This window comes from Camellia sinensis, chromosome 12 (assembly GCF_055761805.1).
Source record: "Camellia sinensis isolate YWXY chromosome 12, ASM5576180v1, whole genome shotgun sequence".
In the NCBI taxonomy this organism is placed as follows: domain Eukaryota; kingdom Viridiplantae; phylum Streptophyta; class Magnoliopsida; order Ericales; family Theaceae; genus Camellia; species Camellia sinensis.
The window spans coordinates 9,064,109-9,083,710 of record NC_138972.1 but is presented as its reverse complement, the minus strand read 5'-3'; the positions used below and the strand labels follow the sequence as shown (position 1 = coordinate 9,083,710).

Here is a 19,602-nt window from a genome sequence, read left to right as displayed (position 1 = left end):
ATCCCATTGCTCCATATTAATGTGTTAAGGTGCACACCCTCATAGCTAGTAATAATTTAAAAATATTAATTATTGTTTTATACAGTAACCAATAGGGTTATTGTTAAATGTTAGCAATGGCCGTATTGTTTGAGTTATGAGATTGGCTTGTAATATAAATAAACTAAATTTGAATTTATTTTGAAACTTATTAAAATTTTAAGTTTAATTTTTAATATTTGGCTGACTTTCTTTTGAAATCTTACAAATGGTGAAAATTAGTTTATACTGTATTAAAAAAGTAAACATATGCATAGATAGAGTGAACCTGTTCAGATATAACATAGACATCTAATGTGATAAGCTTTTCCTTCAAAATACTTGCGCATAAATAGATTTTATTTGAAGTCTTATTTATTGTATATTAGTTTGGGATTATTTTTTACTTATTATATATATGTGAGTCTTATTCATTCCATAATTTTATTTTATTTTTTAATTTTATTTAAATGAGTTGTATTTGATCTGTAACATGATAAAGAATACTATTATTTCTATTATGGGGGAATTATGACATTTATGTGTAAAATACAATTTTAAGGTTAATATAAGTTTTTGTTTGTTTTTATGGAAGATGATATATTTTTTTGTCTACTATTTGATTTAATCTAGTAAAATAATATAATAATAAGATGTAGTTTTTGTAAATTAGAATGATCAAATTGAGTTGAAATCAAATATTGAATAACTTCATTCAATAAAAGATTAGTTTTATTAAATTGACTCGTGGAATTTTTTTTAAAAAAAATTCATATAATTTTTAGTTTATGGTGGAATATTTGACAATAACATGTTAATGTGACACGAATTAGACGCGGATCGAAAATGATACGATATAATAACACAAAATAATAAATGAGTAACACAAAATAATACATTAATTGAGTTAGTATTGAAGTAATTGTGATCCAAACCTAGAATAACACGAACATGACGGAACATGACATGACTCCCATTCCTAATTGCTGGAAAAAAATTCAGAAAAAAAATTAATAATAATAAAAGCAACTTAGGTTTTTTCATATGATTTTCTATTTTTGGATATAAATAATGTTTGAAAATCCAAAAATATATTTTTGTGTATTTATTAGTTTATAATTATAATTTTGATTTTTTCTCTTATTTTTTTGGAGATTCAGTTTAAGTTTTTGTAAAATTTAAACCTAATCCGACTGAATAGAGCCAAATTGTAAGAAAATGCTTATCAATTAAATTAATGTTGGAGTAATTTTGATACGAATATAAATGACATGACAAGAACACCATTTACAACGACATGTAATCTAGTGAAAATTAATTTGGTGAAAAAAACATAAAAGTACTTATTAATTTTAATATATATATTTTTGTAGACATAATGTTTGAAATTTTTTTTTTAAACAATAAATCTCTTTTCATATTTTTTGTTGGCAAACAAATTTTAAAATTTTATTTTCGTTTTTTTTAAACTCTTCAGGTCGGGTGGTCATGTTCTAAATTCCCATTCGGTTGGTTCGGGGAGGGTACTCGCTCCATATCCATATGTTTTGACAAACACAGTTTAGGTTTTGCACTCTCTCTCTCTCTCCTTCGGCAACGGCTATCTCCATCGGCTAGATGAGTCTCTCACTGTCTCTGTTCTCTCTTCTCTCTCCTCTCTCTCTCTCTCTCTCTCTCTGTGTGCATAGTAATTGTTTCTCTGAGATGCGTGTGTTGGAGCTGTGAGTAATCTTCACTTTATCTCTCATGTTCTCTTCATGAGTTTAAGTTCTGTTTTTCTGATTTTTGATTTTTGCTTTTAAGAAACCTTACTTGGGATTGGTGATGATGTCTAGGTTTTTCATTTGTTAATATGTTGGTACTACTTTCAATTTTGGAATGGTAGAACTGTGATTTTGGATTTTCTGGGTTATTGATTTGTGTGAATTGCTGATTTTTCAAGTAAAGTTCTTTGTTAAATGCAAAGTTTTTTCTTTTGGAATTAATGGGAGAAACGCACTTTTTTTGTGTGTGTTATTGTTTTCTAATGTTTGTTGAAAGGAAGAATGTAAAGTCATGGATTTAAATTGTAAATTTAATGTTTTCAATTATAATTTATTTATTTATTTATTTTTTTCGATCCGGTAGTTTCACAGTTAATGCCTTGATGTCAATGAGACCATAAAAAATTTGTTACTAAGAAACTGTGCATATATTATGGTAGACAACTATAAGATATATTTTTTTAGATTTTTTTTTTTAGTGATTTTTTTAAATTTGTGTTAAGTTTTTTGACTTTGAAGGCCAATCTAGTCTAGAAGAACCTAAAAAAATATATATATATATATATCTAAAGATGAAAAAACTCCTAAAAAAAAAACTTATTTTATGTTTTTCTGGGTTTCTTTGAATTTTTTATTACATTTTTGATCCGTCTAGTCTAATAAATCATAGAAATTATTTTTTTTAAAAAAAATTAAAAATAAATTCACTAAAATTAAAATAAAAAAAATCAACAAAAAAATATTATAAATGCAAATCCCAAACTCTCACTTAGTAAGGAAAGTGTCTTTATTGCCAACTACGCGAACAACTTGACATGCCAAGCCAGCTTAGAGAGTCTTCCGGATTTTAAAATTGTATTCAACTCAAAGACCTTTCTTCTAAAATAATAAGCTATTGAATGTTTTATATTTTGTTTGGTGTGTTTTCAAATGCACAAATTCTTTTTTTTAAGTATTCTTGTATTTTTTTAGCAAGGGTAGGTTTGACTGAATTTTTTTTAATGATTTTTTTTTTGTTTTTTTTTTTGTCTTCAATGATTTTTTTTTTTTAAAAAGGTTTTGCATTTCTAGGATCTATTCGACTAGATCAATCGAAAAAATAAAAAAATAATTAAAAAATAATTATACTTTAAGGGCTGTCATAGAAGATGAAATAAGTTTTTTTTTAAACTATTTGATTTGTTGACTTATTTTCGTCTTTAGCGAAACTTTTTTTGATTTTTTTTTTATTTTGAATTTATTTATTTATTTTTCATTCACTTGCTAATACAATTTTTTCGAAGTCAATTGAATTATGTTTGACGTCTAATTTCTAAGGTAATTTGTGCATGCGCGCACACACCAAAAAAAAAAAAGGAAAGAGAAAAAAAAGATAAGGATACTAATAATTCAAACCATTTATTTAAATTTGTACGGCTCCTCTTATTTTTTCTTAACTTTCATCTGAGATATAAACAATATATTTTAAACTATTTTTATAATTTTTTATTCTTTGACACTTTATTTTTCTTTTTATAAATGATATTACTGTTTTACTTTCACTGCATAACCATTTAAGCATACATTCAAAATTTATTATTTAATAATATTATATTTAAAAACATAAAATATTATATTTAAAATTTCAAAAATAGAAATCGTGCATAGCACGGATAAAAAACTTATTTATTAATGTATTTGTTAAAGTCTCTAGTATTACTGTTTTGTATGTTTTATATGATCGCTATCATGGATGGATGGGTTACGTGGCTGGTGTGGTGTAAAGCATTATAATTAGGGATTGACTTCTCTCTAGTTGGATACAATCAAGTCCAATTAGTGTTGTTGTGTTCACCACGAATTATACTTGATTGATAGAGTCGCATCTTTGTGTATTGACCATCCGTGAAGAAGAAAAAAATATGATTAACTCAATAATCGTAGCCATCTAATTTCATCAAAATTTTCTTTCAAAAAATGAATGACATTTTTCTTCATGAAAATGAACTTTCTTTAAAAAAAATAAAAATAAATGTTTTAATTTTAAATCATACTTGTCATCATTAAAAATAAATAAATAAACAATTCAAATTATTAAAGTAAGATCCGTGATAAATATCAAGAATTCAACTGAACCGGACTACACTTCTCTCCAACTCAGTCCCATATAATTACTATTTGTTAACAATTGAGATCACAATTTACTAGCTTTCGCATTTTTATATGGCGTTTATTTTAAATATTTACAAATTTGACCAAAGCTGGTGCCAAATTTGACAATAAATTTGACCGTTGTCAAATTTAGCAGCTACTATAACATGTCATTGGAGAAGTCATTTTTGCCCAAACTGCCATATTATGACTTTGGCAGCTGCTTTAGATTGGAGATACTGTAAGAAATTAATATAAAAAGACATTCATCAAAATTAGAAAAAATTAGATTCCAGTAAGAATAACTTGAGTTTTTATAACAACTCGTCTATATTTTCTCTCTTCACCCTTTGCTTTTCAATTTTTCTCTCTCCTCGTTATCCGATGGTGTGTGTGTAGGTCGTGAAACAGCTTGGAGAAACTCCGGCGTCTCTCCAAAAATCACGTCGGAGCCGTAATCGGACTTAGACTAGGGCCGCAAAAAACAAATTGACATGGAAAAATAGCCTGGGAATGAAGCTCAATTACTGAATTGTGAGAAGTATCACTTTTATGCTTATCAATATCCACAGACATATTAAACAATTTAACAACATCAAAACAGATTAATTATTTTATATGTAATCAATAATATAGAACCTGAAACAACCATACCACAGCTACAATCAACTTATTAAAACAAAACACTCGCCATAAATGACTAGTGACATATTTATATATATATTCGTCGGTCTCAAGTCCAAGTGACCTTAACTCATGCTGTCCAAGTGACCTTAACTCGGATCTCACCATGCTGTCCAAGTGACCTTAACTCGAATCTCACCATGCTGTCCGAAAATGTTCTTCTGAGATGTACCGGAGAGTTGAGCAGGTAACTCTGCAGTGCCCTTGGCAATCTCACCGTCGTTATCCATCAGATCCGCCCGAACTATGAGGGAGGAGTTCGATGGCACGGCCACCACAGATCTCGACAACGGGATGGGCTGCTCAGGCCTTACATCTACGTGCTCATCTGATTTCTTCCGGAAGAGCACGCTTTCATTCATCAAGTTTCCATTGCGAGCAGTAAGCAGTCCGTGAACATGGGCCGAGTTTTCCCCTTCCCCACCTCTGTTTACGAACGTAACTTCCACAGTAGCCTCAAACGCATGACTCAACACTACGTAGTTGACCGTCACCGAACCATTCTTGAGAGGAAAGTCGTCGTATAAGGGCTCATCATACTTATTGGTGGTGTTGAGGTAAGCGTTCCACCATGTCTGCTTGCTGCTGACATCATCGTCCGGAGACAATTTGTCCTTATCCTTGAGAGCCACGTCGATGGCGATGTTGTCGTAGGCTAAGATGGATCGAGCTGGGCCAGTCAGCAAAACGGGTTGGCCCGGGCTGATGGATTCGTAATGATCTCTTGATCGGTTGTAGATGGATTGAGAACCCCGTGCGTCGGTGACTGTGATTGTGCCGTAGAGGTTCTCTCCGTCGATGTGGTTGATGCTCACCGAGAACACCTCCACCAACGGTCGCCGGAGTTGCAGAAGAACCATTTTCGATGACGATGCAAGGAATTTAGCTGCTTTATATATCAATATATTATATGTGATATCTACCTATCAATATATTTATATTATATAAGGTAAAGAATCTTTTTCTTTGCCTCCAAGTTTTTTTTGTCCAACAAGTTTCCTTTTTCCGAGAAAACCATTTCCTTGTCCACCAAGTTTTCTCACATATGAAAACCCTTTTTCTTGTCCACCAACTTTTCTCTCCTATAATTTATGATTTTTTAAAATATATGTATATTTTTCTATTTCAAAATTTAAAATTATGTCTCATGAAATATGTTAAACGATTCAACAAAATCTAAAATTTACATATATAAAAAAAAAACTCTTTCAAATGGTCACATTATCTATACTATAACAAACATAATAATCTTTTTCAAAATGTATAAGAATGCTTCTTTCAAAACTCAATATAGTAAGTTTTTAAAATTACATTTAAAAAAATAAAATTATTTTTATTTATTTCCAAACTCACATACTAAGTTTCTTGATTAATTTTTATTTATTATTTAAAAATAAAGTATTTACACACAAGTCTTAATTTATGAACTTATACTCTATTAAGTCTTAACTAAGATTTTTGAACTCTCAAGTCCCATTAAATATCTATATATATTATATAAGGGAAAGAATCTTTCTAATAGCAAGACTTGTGAGAGTTCTAAACCTTCGAATTAAATTTTATAATTTTTAAATAATAAAAAAACATTCTATTTGTTAAACTCTCATTTAATCATTACAATAAAACTCTAATTATTCCATAAATTATAATTTTTAAAAGGAAAATATGCTTAACTATTTTAAAATTTAAATTTGTGTGTCACTATATATAGAAGCAATTCACTAAAATCTAATTATTTTTTATTTTTAAAAATGTCTATTAGTTAACTCTAATTTAACCATAACAATTAAATTATAATTATCCCATAAATTATGACTTTTAAAAAGAATGTATGTTCAATTATTTTAAAATTTGAATTAATATGAAAGCAATTCAGTAAAATCTAATTATAATCATAAAAAAAACTCTAATTATTCCATAATTTATAATTTTTAAAAATATATGTATATGTTTCTATTTCAAGATTTAAAATTATGTGTCATTAAATTTGCTAAACGATTCAACAAAATCTAAAATTCATAAAAATAAATAAATAAATAAATAAAAAACCTTTCAAATGGTCACATTATCTATGCTATAACTAACATAGGAATCTTTTTCAAAATGTATAATAACGCTCCTTTCAAAATTCCATTTAAAAAAATAAAATTATTTTTATTTTTATTTATTTCCAAACTCACATACTAAGTTTCTTCATTAATTTTTATTTATTATTTAAAAATGAAGTATTTACACACAAGTTATGAACTTATACTCCATTAAGTCTTAATTAAGAGTTTTGGACTCTCAAGTCCCATTAAAATTTTAATAGTCAGAATTGTCCTTCAAACAATGATTGTTTATCATTTATGATTGTCTATAAATGAACATGATAATTTGACATTTATTTTTATTTTTAAAACTTTAAAACATTAACTTTTAAATTGAAAAAAAAATTAAAAAAATTATGTGCCAAAAAAAATAAAAAAATAAAAAAACCTTTCAAGTCCCATTAAAATTTTAATAGTAAGGTTTTTAGTTGCCAAAATCTTTTCCCGACTACATATTTTGGTCGCGGGAAAACAGTCGAGGAAGGTTTTGGCGACTAAAAAAAATTTATTCGCCAAAAGTCCTATAAATGGCTACTAATGTTTTAGTAGGGAAAAATACGAGGTATTGGCGACTAAATATTTTTTAGTAGCCAAAAGTCATAAATTGGCGACTAAATATTTAGTTGCCAAAAGTTTTCAAATAAAATTAATTTTTATTTTCAGTGACTAAAACTTGTAGTCGCCCAAAGTATCATTTATTATTAGCTACTAAATATTTAGTCGCCAAAAAAATTTAATTTTCATATTTTTTTTTAACTACTAAGCTATTTAGTCACCTAAAGTCTCATATATTTTTTACTACTAAATTTTTAGTTGCCAAAACATCTTTGGTTTGTTTTTGGCTACTAAATTTTTAGTAGCCAACAAGTTTTATTATTTTTTTTTTGACTACTAAATATTTAGTCACCAAAAACTTTATTTAGTGTTATTTATTTATTTATTATTATTATTAATTTCTGCACAACCTGTATTTATTTCGTGCAACCTGCCCCTGTATATAAACAAAACAATACATATGTCTATTTCTATTTCACTTTCAACTATAAAAAAAATTGGTCTTGTAACAACAAATTCTATACAAACCAACTATAATTCAACCCAAAATAATAATTCCATACAAACAGATAATCATACAAAAATAATGTCCTCCGTATATAAAAAAGAAATACTACTAATAATCTATACCACCAAAAAATAACTTTATCTATGTTGGATCAGCACAAGATGTTTATTACAAGTAAGAGAGAGAGCTCAAATTGAACAGTGAATCAGGAATCAGTCCAGTAAATCTGTTGAAGCTCAAATCCCTCAAAAATTATATAAACCATGGTCAAGTAAATTCATTATATAATAATGTAAATACATTAAAAATATTTGCTTCATTATATATATATATAATTTTTCAAATAAATTATATATACTTATTGATCGCTGCAAAACAATGATTTGGTCTTGGGAAATAATTTTTTTAAATCGTTATTGCTTTTCGTATTTTTTTAATTTTAATAAATGTTTTTATATTTTAATAAGTAAAAAATTGATTCCAATATGAAAAAAATTACTAAAAAATGAAAGATAATTGTAAAAAAAAAAAAAAGTTTTCGAGTTTTGATATTTTTTGTGATTTTTTTGTCTTTTGATAATTTTTTTTTCATATTTGGGTAATTTTTTTTTAGATGCGCCAAATTTAGATGCATCTAAAATATTAAAAAAATAACTAAAATATGAAAAAAAAATCATTAAAAATAAAAAAAATATGAAAAAATAATGACTTTGAAAAATTATTTTTCAAAACCAAACCAAATGGAGCCCTAGTTTGAGTTGGATTATATTTACGAAAATAACATTATCACATCATTCTTGTGAAATTTTTTTATATAAAATTAACAGAAATTCTATGTGTCCAGAAAAGACTACCAGATTTTTGTCCAAAAAATTTGTGTGGTAGAGATTGAATGGTGTATTGTGGGATCTATACATGGAGGAAATCTAGACAATATGTTAATAATTCTAAATAAAAAATTTAAGTATATAATATTTCTATGAAATTTATGTATGAATATAATTTTTTTTTCTTAATAATGAAATTCTTACCTTCTTCCAAGAAAGCAAGGCCCACGAATTGATTGAAAAAAAGTTATATAAATGATGTACACGTGAAGCTATTTTATTAAAGCATTTTCAACATACCTTTTATATCTTTAAACATAAAAGATTAATCCTCTAAAATTATTTTCCACTCATTTTTTAATATCATTTCTATTTGGGAGAATACATATTCATCCTCCAAATATAGAGAAAGTATAAAAAATAGAGGATAGCCTCTATAATACTATTCACTTTTTAAATACCAACTTTGTCATTAAGGGATTTTCCTTTCAAAATTATATACCAACCACATCCTTTTTAGTTTCGATTAAATGTTATAAAATACAAATCAGCTTGCTTGTTTTCATTTTTCAGAAAATACTTTTCAAAAAATTCTATTTTTTATTTTTTATATTTTTTTATTTTTACTGATTTTTTTAATATTTTAAGCAATTTTTTTAATTTTTAGACACACCTAACATAAATACACCTAAAAAGTAAAAAAATTATAAAAAAAATCTTTTAAAAATTCACTAAATATCAAAAATACAAAAAAAAAAAATATAATAATTCAGTACATTTTTTGTATTTTTATGTATTTATTAATTTTTTAAAATATTTTTTCACAAATTTTTTACTTTTTAGATACATCTAACTAAGGTGCATCTAAAAAAGCAAAAAAAATGTTTAAAATTTAAAAAATATTTACTAAAAACAAAAGAATATGAAAACCAAAAAACTCACTTTTCAAAAAATTTAATCCAGAAAACTCAAATCAAACACACTGAATAACTTTTAATATGTACATCTAATTTTTATAAATTTAATATCATTAAAAAGACTTAAATCATACCTTTGAAATGAGTCTAATATTAAATATTTTTAACAAAAAATTAAAAATTAAACATTTAGGAGGAAAATATTTAGAGAAGAAAATGAAGATTTGTGGTTAGAGTTTGAGTCAATAGTGAGATGCTCTATATATACTTTTTGAATAAAATTTTTATTTTTACCCTCTATTTAAAAGCATTGGATTGGAGATGCTCTTAGGAGGAGGGTCTCTGTACGGATGAAAATTTGTGTCGCCCTCAATCTTGGTTGCTGTGTAAGATTTTTTTTTTTTTTTACGTGACAAGAAAATAGAAATGAGATAGTATTTGCTTTCTAGTCCTTTTTTTTTTTGTTTTCGGTCCAATTATATTAAATAAATAAATTTTATATGTATGTATATAATTTAATTTGTTAAAAAAAAAAATAGTAAGAACACTAAAAAATTCCTATACATCTCATATTTGACATCTCTATTTCTCTTTTCAAATTTTTTTAACTCTCATTACTTATCAATATTTTTTTCTCTCATATACTATATTATTTATTTTTCATTAGTATCATCTTCTCCTAAATGTGACAAATTACCTTGATACTTTCCCGCCTCCTCCATCTTTGATTTTTGCACAAGGATGAGGGACTACAACCCGGCCCTGTTGCCGTTCCTACTATTGTGGATAACGCACAACAAGGGTGTTGCTCTCTTTGGTGGGCTCCACTTAAGAACCATTTTAATGATTTAAATCGTTAATTTTGTAAGGTCCGTCAAGATAATTATACACGTAAACAAATAAAAGTAATCAGATATTGATAGCCACATGATTGGATCTATTTGTCTTCAAGGGAAAAAAAAAAATTGAGAATTAAATATCCAACAAGAATGACATGATCATGTGACTATCGATATTCGATTAATTTACTTTGTAACATGCATGATATTCAAGACAGACCTTACAAAATGAACCATTCAAATTATTAAAATAAATTTTAAGTGGAGCCCACCAATGGGTTCAACATCCCTTGCTTTGCCTCGAAGACCCCTTCCCCATATTGATATTCTTCATCAGTTAGGCTAGTTGGATTTCAATTGTTCACACATGTAATAAAGTGACCGATCAAAAACAATTTTTTAAATTAAAATAGTGAAATCCCCCATTTTGGCCACCAAATAATAAAAATTATTTAGAAAGGACTTTTACACCTAGTGCCATTTTGGAACATGGTAAAAAGCCACGTTTTTAGACAAAATGTCCAAAAACATGGCTGCCAAAAACGCCAGAAAAATCATTTGGCAAGTGCCAAAAATGCAGCCGTAAAATTACAAATTAGGGCCTATGAAAAATAAAATAAAATAAAATAATAAATCTCTTATGTTGGGTAAGGGTATTTTGGTCATTTTAATTTGATTTGACACCATAAATAAATATTAAACTAAAAAGCAAAAAGTCAGCTTTTTATCAACTTCCCAAATCACTTCCAAAAAATCCAAAAAACTTGATAAAAAGCCAAAAGCCAACTTTTTACTAACTTCCCAAAACAACCAAGGACTTTGAAAATTCGAGCCAAACATGTGTTTTGTTCACGTTCGGATCATACTCTGAAATACCTCTAAAACGATGTTGTTTTGGACTCCCTAGGGGCATAAATGAAAAGGGACAAAACGATGTCGTTTTGGTCCCTCCCACCAAAAAAAAAAAAAAAAAAAAAAAAAATAATCGAAAATCAAAAATCAAAAATCAAAAGGATGAAGCGTATGACAAAAGCCTTCCAATTGAGCGCGAAGCAGGTTCGCGTAGCAGACAGGGGGAGAGAGAGAGAGAGGAGGGGGAAGAAGACGGACGCAGCGACGAAGACATCCGGCGATTGGCGATTGTAGGAGACCGACTGGTGTCGAGCAATAGCGGAAGAAAAGACGAGCGACAAAGAACCACATTGTCAGTATGTTCTTCGTTCTCAACTCTTCTTCTGCTTTTTTCTTTAATATTCACATTAATCAAAGAAATGTAATCAGATTTGATAAATGTGAATAAGAAATTTCAAAATTTTAGGGTTTATGATTTGGGGATTTGAGAAGACAAAATAATATATTTTTGGGGACTCAATCTCACAAGAATGAAAAAATCTTAAACCAAGTGCGTGTTGCTAAGATTTGTACAACTATCTCATGTGCAGTGGGTTTGGATAATAATTGCGTGGTGGAGGTGGTTTTGTAAGGGTGTTTTTTTTTTTTTTTAAATATCAATTGCCGGAATGCTTGTGCTGATGATGCCGAAATGCTTGTGCTGATGATTCTGGGTGCATTCATTATTTATTCATACAGTCAATCAGTTTTATGTTACATGATTTGTTGTATGTAAAATGAATTAAGTTGAAACATAGAATTGAATTGTAATGTAGTAATTTTATGTGTCCCACATATAATGTAAGTAATTTAAGTATTTATTTAATTGTAATGTAGTTTTCTATGTCATCATTTTTCCTTTTAATAGTTATACATTATTATTGTTGCAGATGAACACTATGTCTATTCTAATGCCATTCATGTATTCTGCACCTACAAGCTATCGAGCATTGCTTAACAATGCAAGTGGTTATGAGTTCGGGTTACTAGATTCACATGCCCCAAACAATCCTACATGTAGTCGGGTATATGATATGTACTAGTGTAATTTAATTTTTTTTTTTTTTGTTTCATATAAATTGTTAATAATGTTAAGTTTCATTTTCATATTCATTTCAGGCGCCACAGTAGCATGGGCATGATAAAACAGTTGATACATTGAAAGCACATGATCATGATGGAATTTAATGGATTAGAAATTTGTCTTTGTTTCCTTGTGAAAGTTGTTTTTGATGTATTAAGTACTCACTGTTATTTGGGATTTATTAGCGACTTCGTTCTAAATTGTACTCTTTATTTTTTCTAGGTGATCTCTGGTTGCAATTTTGGGTTATGATTTTGAGGATTGACACAGGTTTTTTGGTACCATATAGTAAAGTAGTATTTGTCAATTTACATAAGCAGTGGCTCAACAGAGATATGAAATTACAAAAGCAAAATGGGTAATGTCTAGCACATTGGTATTGTTTAGTAATGTAAATAGTAGCTTAATATAGACATACAGGTGCAGAAACAAAATAGTTGTTCAACGGAGAGTTTTATATTTGGGGAGTTTTTGCTGAAGGTCCACCTGTTTCAATATTTGTGGCAACAGCAGTAGCAGCATCTGAGGGGAATACCTTTAGAGGTGTTTTAGATCAATTGAAGAAGATATTTCATGCTATAGAGGTGTTTTAGATCAACTTTTAGCAGTGTGTCCTGTTGTAATATCAACATTGGTTTAGCTGTGTTATTCTGTGACATGCATTGATAGTTTTAGTTGGTTGTGACTTACAACAATCAAAGGAGAGGTTCCTATGACTCTTCCAGCAGAAAATGATTCATCCGATAAATCAAGATTTTTATCAGTTATTATTCTTCCTTTTGTCACTAGGGATTCATGGCAGCCACATCTTTTTTTGTCATGCATGTGCAAGTCAGACTCACACGATCTCTTCTTTGTTATGAATTATATATCCTTTTAGTTTTCAAATTTTGAGTGGGGATGATCTTGCTGACTCATAATATTTGTTGGAAAGGAAAAAATTAAAAATTTAGACCAGATCATTTCAGCTATGGTTAGCAACAATTGCATTTTGTTTCAAGTCAATTTTTCTGGTAAAGTAGTTGTTATGCTATGCAAAAATGGGTGGAAGAATATTCTACCTATTTGAGAAGGAAATTGACCTAACCATGCCCTTTGACCATCCCGTCCTGAACTCAACTTGATATCATGTTGCTAATATATGAGTCTTAGGGCAATGCTTGAAAGGAAAATTTAAATATGTTATACAAATACATAATCTATCTAAAAGTTAAGATATATATAAACGCAATTAATAAAAGTAATAACAATGTTATTTGTGGGAGCCAGAAAAATATTTATATCAGCTTAATGAGGCTAATCTAAATGAGGCTTATAATGAGTCCAGCCCAAACAAATATCCTCTATCCCCGATAAAAGGAGGACACCCAAGGCACAAGAGATATGCTTTTCCCCTACACTCTACACACAACACTCTTTACTATTCTTTCTCTTCATAGATTCTAACTTTGTCATCGAAGTATCCTCGGGTGGTAACTCCGGTTGGGTGACATCAATCATATTTATCTCTTGCAAGTTCATGGGATTATCTTCATTGAATCTCAGCAACAGTCCATGTAAGAGATTATTTTAGATCTCATAATTGGCGCCGTCAGTAGTAAAGAGAGATGAAACCTAATCAAATATTTAGATGCCCTAAAGGCTTACATCTTTCCAAGTCATTGCTTGGTTACAACAAAAGAGAGTCTAACTCTATACAAATAAAGCCCTTGGCTATATAAAAGGAAATACAACAAAAAGAAGCTTTTGCTCCAAAGTCTCTCCAAGCTATTACCTTGGCAAAAGCATATCACCAACATTTAAAAATGGTTTTTTCCAAAGTAGGGTGAACTAAAACCCAGTAGGAACAATCTGACACAGTATATGGGTCTTAACAAAGATATAAGTACAATGCGCATTTATAATACCAGTGAGAAAACGTTTATATTCTATGTTATCATAAAGTACGAAAATTCATAACTCAATCCTTTTTACTTCCCGTCAATTCAAGTTAAATCATTTCATCTCAATTCATGAGCCAAATTCATTATCTTTCAATCAACCCATCTAAGACTACAACTCAGTGGTTCCCAAATTAACACAATCATCACACAAACATTTCAATTTGTCATTTTATGAAAATTTCGTCCGCAGGATCGACACCCATGTATATGAGCGGTTTCGGGTCTTTCACCTAGGACACATGGGCCAACTTAGTTTCAATCTCAAGACAGATAATTTATTCAAATTCCCATAGGTGTGAGGTAACACATGTCCAACTCCATCATATATATTAACATCCATCCAATTTCATATTTATAATATCAATTTCATTTATTTATACAAAATAAACATTTGAAGCATTTAGGGCAAACTCCATTTTTTCCCCCAAATATCAACCAAATGCCAAAATCAACTATGTTGACAAAATATAGCCTCATATTCAATCCAATAACCATTTATAGCTCATTCACATAGAAACCTCTCTTTTGATATAATACTCAAACCCTAGGTTTGTTCACCATACCCCAAATTCCACCATTGTTACACAACATCCCATAACTAAGTTAAAAGCCATATAAAAGTGTAGAAAGTTCTTACCTCAAAGAGAGAAGACGAGCCAAGCAAGGGTGGAACTTCAGTGACACCGGAACCAAGTTCCAATCGGATCAAAACGGAGCTTTAGGAATGCTCTAACTTTTTCTCAAAGGAACTAGGGTGGAGAACCCAATGGATCTAGGTAAAAATGTAGAGAGAAGGTGATTTTTAGAGAGAGAGAAAGCCTCAAGATCTAGGTTTTTGGAAAGTTTTAGAGAGAGGGGAATGAAAAGTGAAGTAAAAAAGATTGAGTTATGAATTTTGGTACTTTATGATAACATAGAATATAAATGTTTTCTCACTGGCATTACAAATGGACACTGTACTTATATCTTTGTTAAGATCCATATACTGTGTCAGATTGTTCCTACTGGGCTTTGGCTCACCCTATTTTGGGAAAAACTATTTTCAGGTGTTGGTGATATGCCTCTGCTAAGGCAATAGCTTGGAGGGACTTTGGAGCAAAAGCTTCTTTTTGTTGTATTTCCTTTTGTATAGCCAAGGGCTTTATTTGTATAAAGTTAGACTCTCTTTTATTGTAACCAAACAATGACTTGGAAAGATGTAAGTCTTTAGGGCATCTAAATATCTGGTTAGCTTTCATCTCTCTTTACTACTTGCAACACATGCTATAGATTCAAGATGAACTGTTTATGAATGTACATTGTATATGTCACTTTTGTATAACAATCCAGATTAATGAAAGCTTAGTATTCCAATTATGCTGTCTTGCGTTAATTGTGATTGGGATGTATTATGATATTTTATCGGGGCATTACACCGTTTGTGGAAACGATTGAACGAGATCAATGAAGAACACAACAAATATGTTAGTGTAAGTAAACATTCAACAACACTTTGATGGTTATCATGAGCCACAACTAAGCTTTAAATTTTCCCTTTGATGAAATTTATTATAAAATTACTCTAAAATTGATTCTTGAATTGTATACATATATGCCTGTGTGTACTTACAAACTCCACAGAAACTCTTTCTTTTTTCATGGTAAATCTTGATGAAAAGTTTTACAATAAAACAGTGCTCATGGATTTACTTTTGCATCTTCATTTTCTCTCTCTAAAAATGGGTTTCAGATTATGTTTGTAGGAGCTTCTTTTCGGCATTATCAAAAGGGTTTCTTTGGCCCACCCCCAGGATTGTTTATTTAGTTTTTGCCTCACAGGAGTTTATTTTATAATTAATTCTTGAGATATACATATATCTATACTAGTAATTTTTATGGAATCCACAATTGGGTCTTTACTTTCTCTCTCTAAAAGTCTTTTGGCCAGCAAGCCAATGTAGGTTGCCGAGAAAAAATAGTGGAAGCATCCAAATGGCTGGTTTATTAATCAAGATATTCGGCACCACCATCCTCTCGGCGGAACCGAAATGAGGCTGAAGTAACTGTTAAACTGAAAGGCCCATTTAATTTGGCACTTTATTTGGTTTGCCTATCTACCAACTAAGCAACAGTAACTCTTTATTGGGTTGTCCACCAACTCTCTTGTTATTCTAAATCTCATATCTAAAAGCTATCTCTATATTTGTAAAGATACATTTATATATATTCATCGATACAAATATTTGCATATGCATTAGACTTGTTTGTTCGGCTCACAAACAAGGTGTTATAGGCCGACCACGGCTCTCTCTAGCGCTATTATCGGCAAAGGTGGAGTCGTGCTGACCAAGTGCTTCATCATGTCAGCCATGGCGATTTACCTTCCAAATGTCTTGGCAAGACAAACCCAGTGAAGCGGCCGACCCAAAGCTGTCGGCAAGTGAAAAACAAAAACAAGTTGTTGACTCAATAACTTCAGAGTAGAAATGATGCCACACAACTGACAGTTTTGTTAAAGACAGCAGCACACAACATTCTTCGGCCAACCACTCAAGTTTCTTGGCTTTCCATTGAATCAGTTGGGTTTAGAATCACAATGGACCTGTCCGGCAATCCAACAAGGTTGTTCGGCAACTTTACATTTATATCAGGCATTCGAGCCATGCATATTCATTTCGGCAGTGTCGCGACTCATAGCAAATCACTTGGCAAAGCTACAAAGTTACTCAGCAGATCTGTAACCCCGAGCTCCATTCTTTGGCAACGAAAACGGCCTCGATTATTCACTGCCAAAAGCATATTCAACAATGTGCACCAAGCTCTTTTGCCGAACACCTTCCTTTAGCTGACCACACTTTTACTGAGGACAAGAGCTGAACAATACCCAAAAGACACTACAACATATAAGAGTTTTAGAGACCAAATATTTTGATCTCTAAAAGTGAAAATTTTGTTGCAAAAGACATTTAGGGACCAATTTCTATCATCGTGAGGATACTCGCTAAAAGGTCATCCCGAAAAATAAAAAATAAGGCTTTTAGCGACAAAATTTTGAAAATGTCACTAATAAATAGACTTTTAGGGACAAAATAATTTGGTCTCAAAATGATTTATTTTTTAAGACAAAAAATTTGGTCCCAAATAGATAATAATGCATCACTAATGTCCAATTTTTGTTGCTAAAAATATAATGACATTTTTCGCAACAAAAATATTTGGTTCCTAAAAAATAATTTTGTCCCTAAATTTTGGTCCCCAAAACCTTAATTTTTTGTAGTGAGAAAAAGAAAAAGAAAAAGAAAAGTAATAGAACAACCTTATTTTTGCTCAACTTTAGGAGGTCCGACAGCATCCAAACAAAGTCAAAATGAGGCGTCTAAATGGTGGAATGAATACTAGGCCGAGAGATGAATCCAACGCCGCAAGAATGAGGCCAATCGAACTTAAAACAATAGAGATATAAAGGCTCAAAGTCAGGAGTTCGAACTTAAAAAATTATGGATTTCACGACCTTCTGCATGGAGAAAATGACATAAGAATTTATTGTGCGCTTCTCGACGCAAGGTGCTCTATTGCATCTTAGGGTGTTCGGGTTAATCGGGTGGTCCGATAAACTTTGGGGGTGACTACCTTCTATTTTTTCGCTATGTAGAATTCATTTTTAGATTCCAATTTTGCAAATTCTGAGTCTCATATTGAGATCAATAAATCGGCCAATTGGGAACATTAAATGAAAACTCAATGGTCAAATCGTGTCTAATTTGCATGCAATTTTGACAACAGGCTCATGGAGCAACGCCGCACTCATTCATCTTTGCCGCTCCTTCATTCATCACCTTGGCCACATACCGCCAACTGGGGTAGGACCTACATCCTGGATTCCTTTTATTTCTTGCTCCACAACATCAAACGATTAACTCATTTTTGTAGTCTTTGCATATAAATTTATTTATCACCTTGATCCTTGTGGCAATCTCTTTTTTAGGTGTTCATTTCAGTTTGTCAAGAAAAATTGCAATGACCATTTTGGCAACTCAGCTACCCACTGCGGCAAGTTGCTTGAGGTTGGGCAAGCAATGGAATAAAGAAAGTTATGAGGGGTTAATATCACATAATCAGTTGCCGATCAAGCATTTCAACAAACGGCCAGATAAAAGACCAAGAGGTACAAAAGAAGTTTGTGAGCCAATGAAGTTGCTGACTTGCCGATCATTAGTATAAAAATAATATTTGTTACAATATAATAAATATTTGCATAAATATTAATATTGACTTGCATTTATATGTTTACGTCCAAGGTGTCATGGATAGCTTGACGAATTGTTTGGCTCAAGAATTGGATCTTACCATTAAATCCATGGCTGGGTCTTCACTCTCTCTAGAAAAATTCTTCCCAAGAGTTATCGACAAAGTTTGACCATGAGTTATTATAGTAATTTATGGTAATGTTTTGATCGGCTTTATATGAAGCTAATTAGAAACTCCATATTTAAAATATGGTCTTGACTAAGTATGCAGAGCTATTAATATTTCCATGGTTAGGAGGCCAAGTTTAGTGATGCATATGTTGTTCAACATACATTTGGACTATTCGGCTAATGTTTTGGTCTAGTAATTTCTTTCTCTTTGGTTCAATTTACTTTTAAGTAGTTTACTTCCTGAGATTATGCAAACACAAGTTGCTAAGTGGAACCTCTATTCTTTTCTCTTTGAATAACTATTGTCTTCAATATGATTTCTATATACATATATGCCTATAACCTTCAATTAATTAAAAATATAGATTGCAGTACTCCACCATTTCTCTGATAACTGACCAAGTGCTATCAAAGAGCAGAATTTATGAACTGCCGACCAATTGTTTCGACAAGCTAAGAAACCAAGAGATGTTGACCAGTGTTTCGGCAAGCCAAGAGGAGTGTCAATCGAAACCAACAGTTGGGTCTTGCTCCTCTAAGAACAGTTCTCAGCAAGTAAAAAAAAAGTGATTGGCAAATGATTTTTAATATGTGCCAACCAAATGCCGAGTAACTCTCGCCTGGGGTGATCAAGGAGTTATGCGCCGAACACACAAGACCCTTGTGGAAAATTGATCGGCAACTAATCACTCACCGAGTTCCAATCCAATCAAGAGTTTCAATACATTGGCACCTCTCTGCCACTACATATTCTAACCAGTTTGGGAACCTGCACTTCGGCAACATCGCTTATTCGACTAACATTGCTTACTCGGCAAGATTACTTGGGCATATTTCTTATTCGGCAACACTGCTTGAAATTATTATCACATGCAAATTATTCAGCTGCCAACTTGAATTCACACAAGTTTGCTTTCCCATTCTCGGCACCTTAACGCCGTCATCAAGCTTAACGC

The 19,602-nt window shown here is 30.6% G+C and overlaps 1 protein-coding gene and 1 long non-coding RNA gene across 2 annotated transcripts; one reads left to right on the top strand and one right to left on the bottom strand.

Annotated features, from left to right (window-relative positions):
* Positions 1 to 4,696: 4,696 nt before the first annotated feature.
* Positions 4,697 to 5,455, bottom strand: LOC114286832 (60 kDa jasmonate-induced protein-like). Its single transcript, XM_028230056.2, has one exon. It carries the CDS (start codon positions 5,453 to 5,455, stop codon positions 4,697 to 4,699), a length of 759 nt encoding a protein of 252 aa, XP_028085857.2.
* Positions 5,456 to 12,127: 6,672 nt separating this feature from the next.
* Positions 12,128 to 12,571, top strand: LOC145804082 (uncharacterized). The gene is made up of 2 exons (XR_014345678.1): positions 12,128 to 12,247; positions 12,342 to 12,571. It is a non-coding gene; the product is annotated as an uncharacterized LOC145804082 (long non-coding RNA).
* Positions 12,572 to 19,602: the final 7,031 nt, after the last annotated feature.

Excerpts from the sequence above, each read along its gene's own strand:
- LOC114286832 (XM_028230056.2), bottom strand. The coding sequence starts at position 5,455 with ATGGTTCTTCTGCAACTCCGGCGACCGTTGGTGGAGGTGTTCTCGGTG.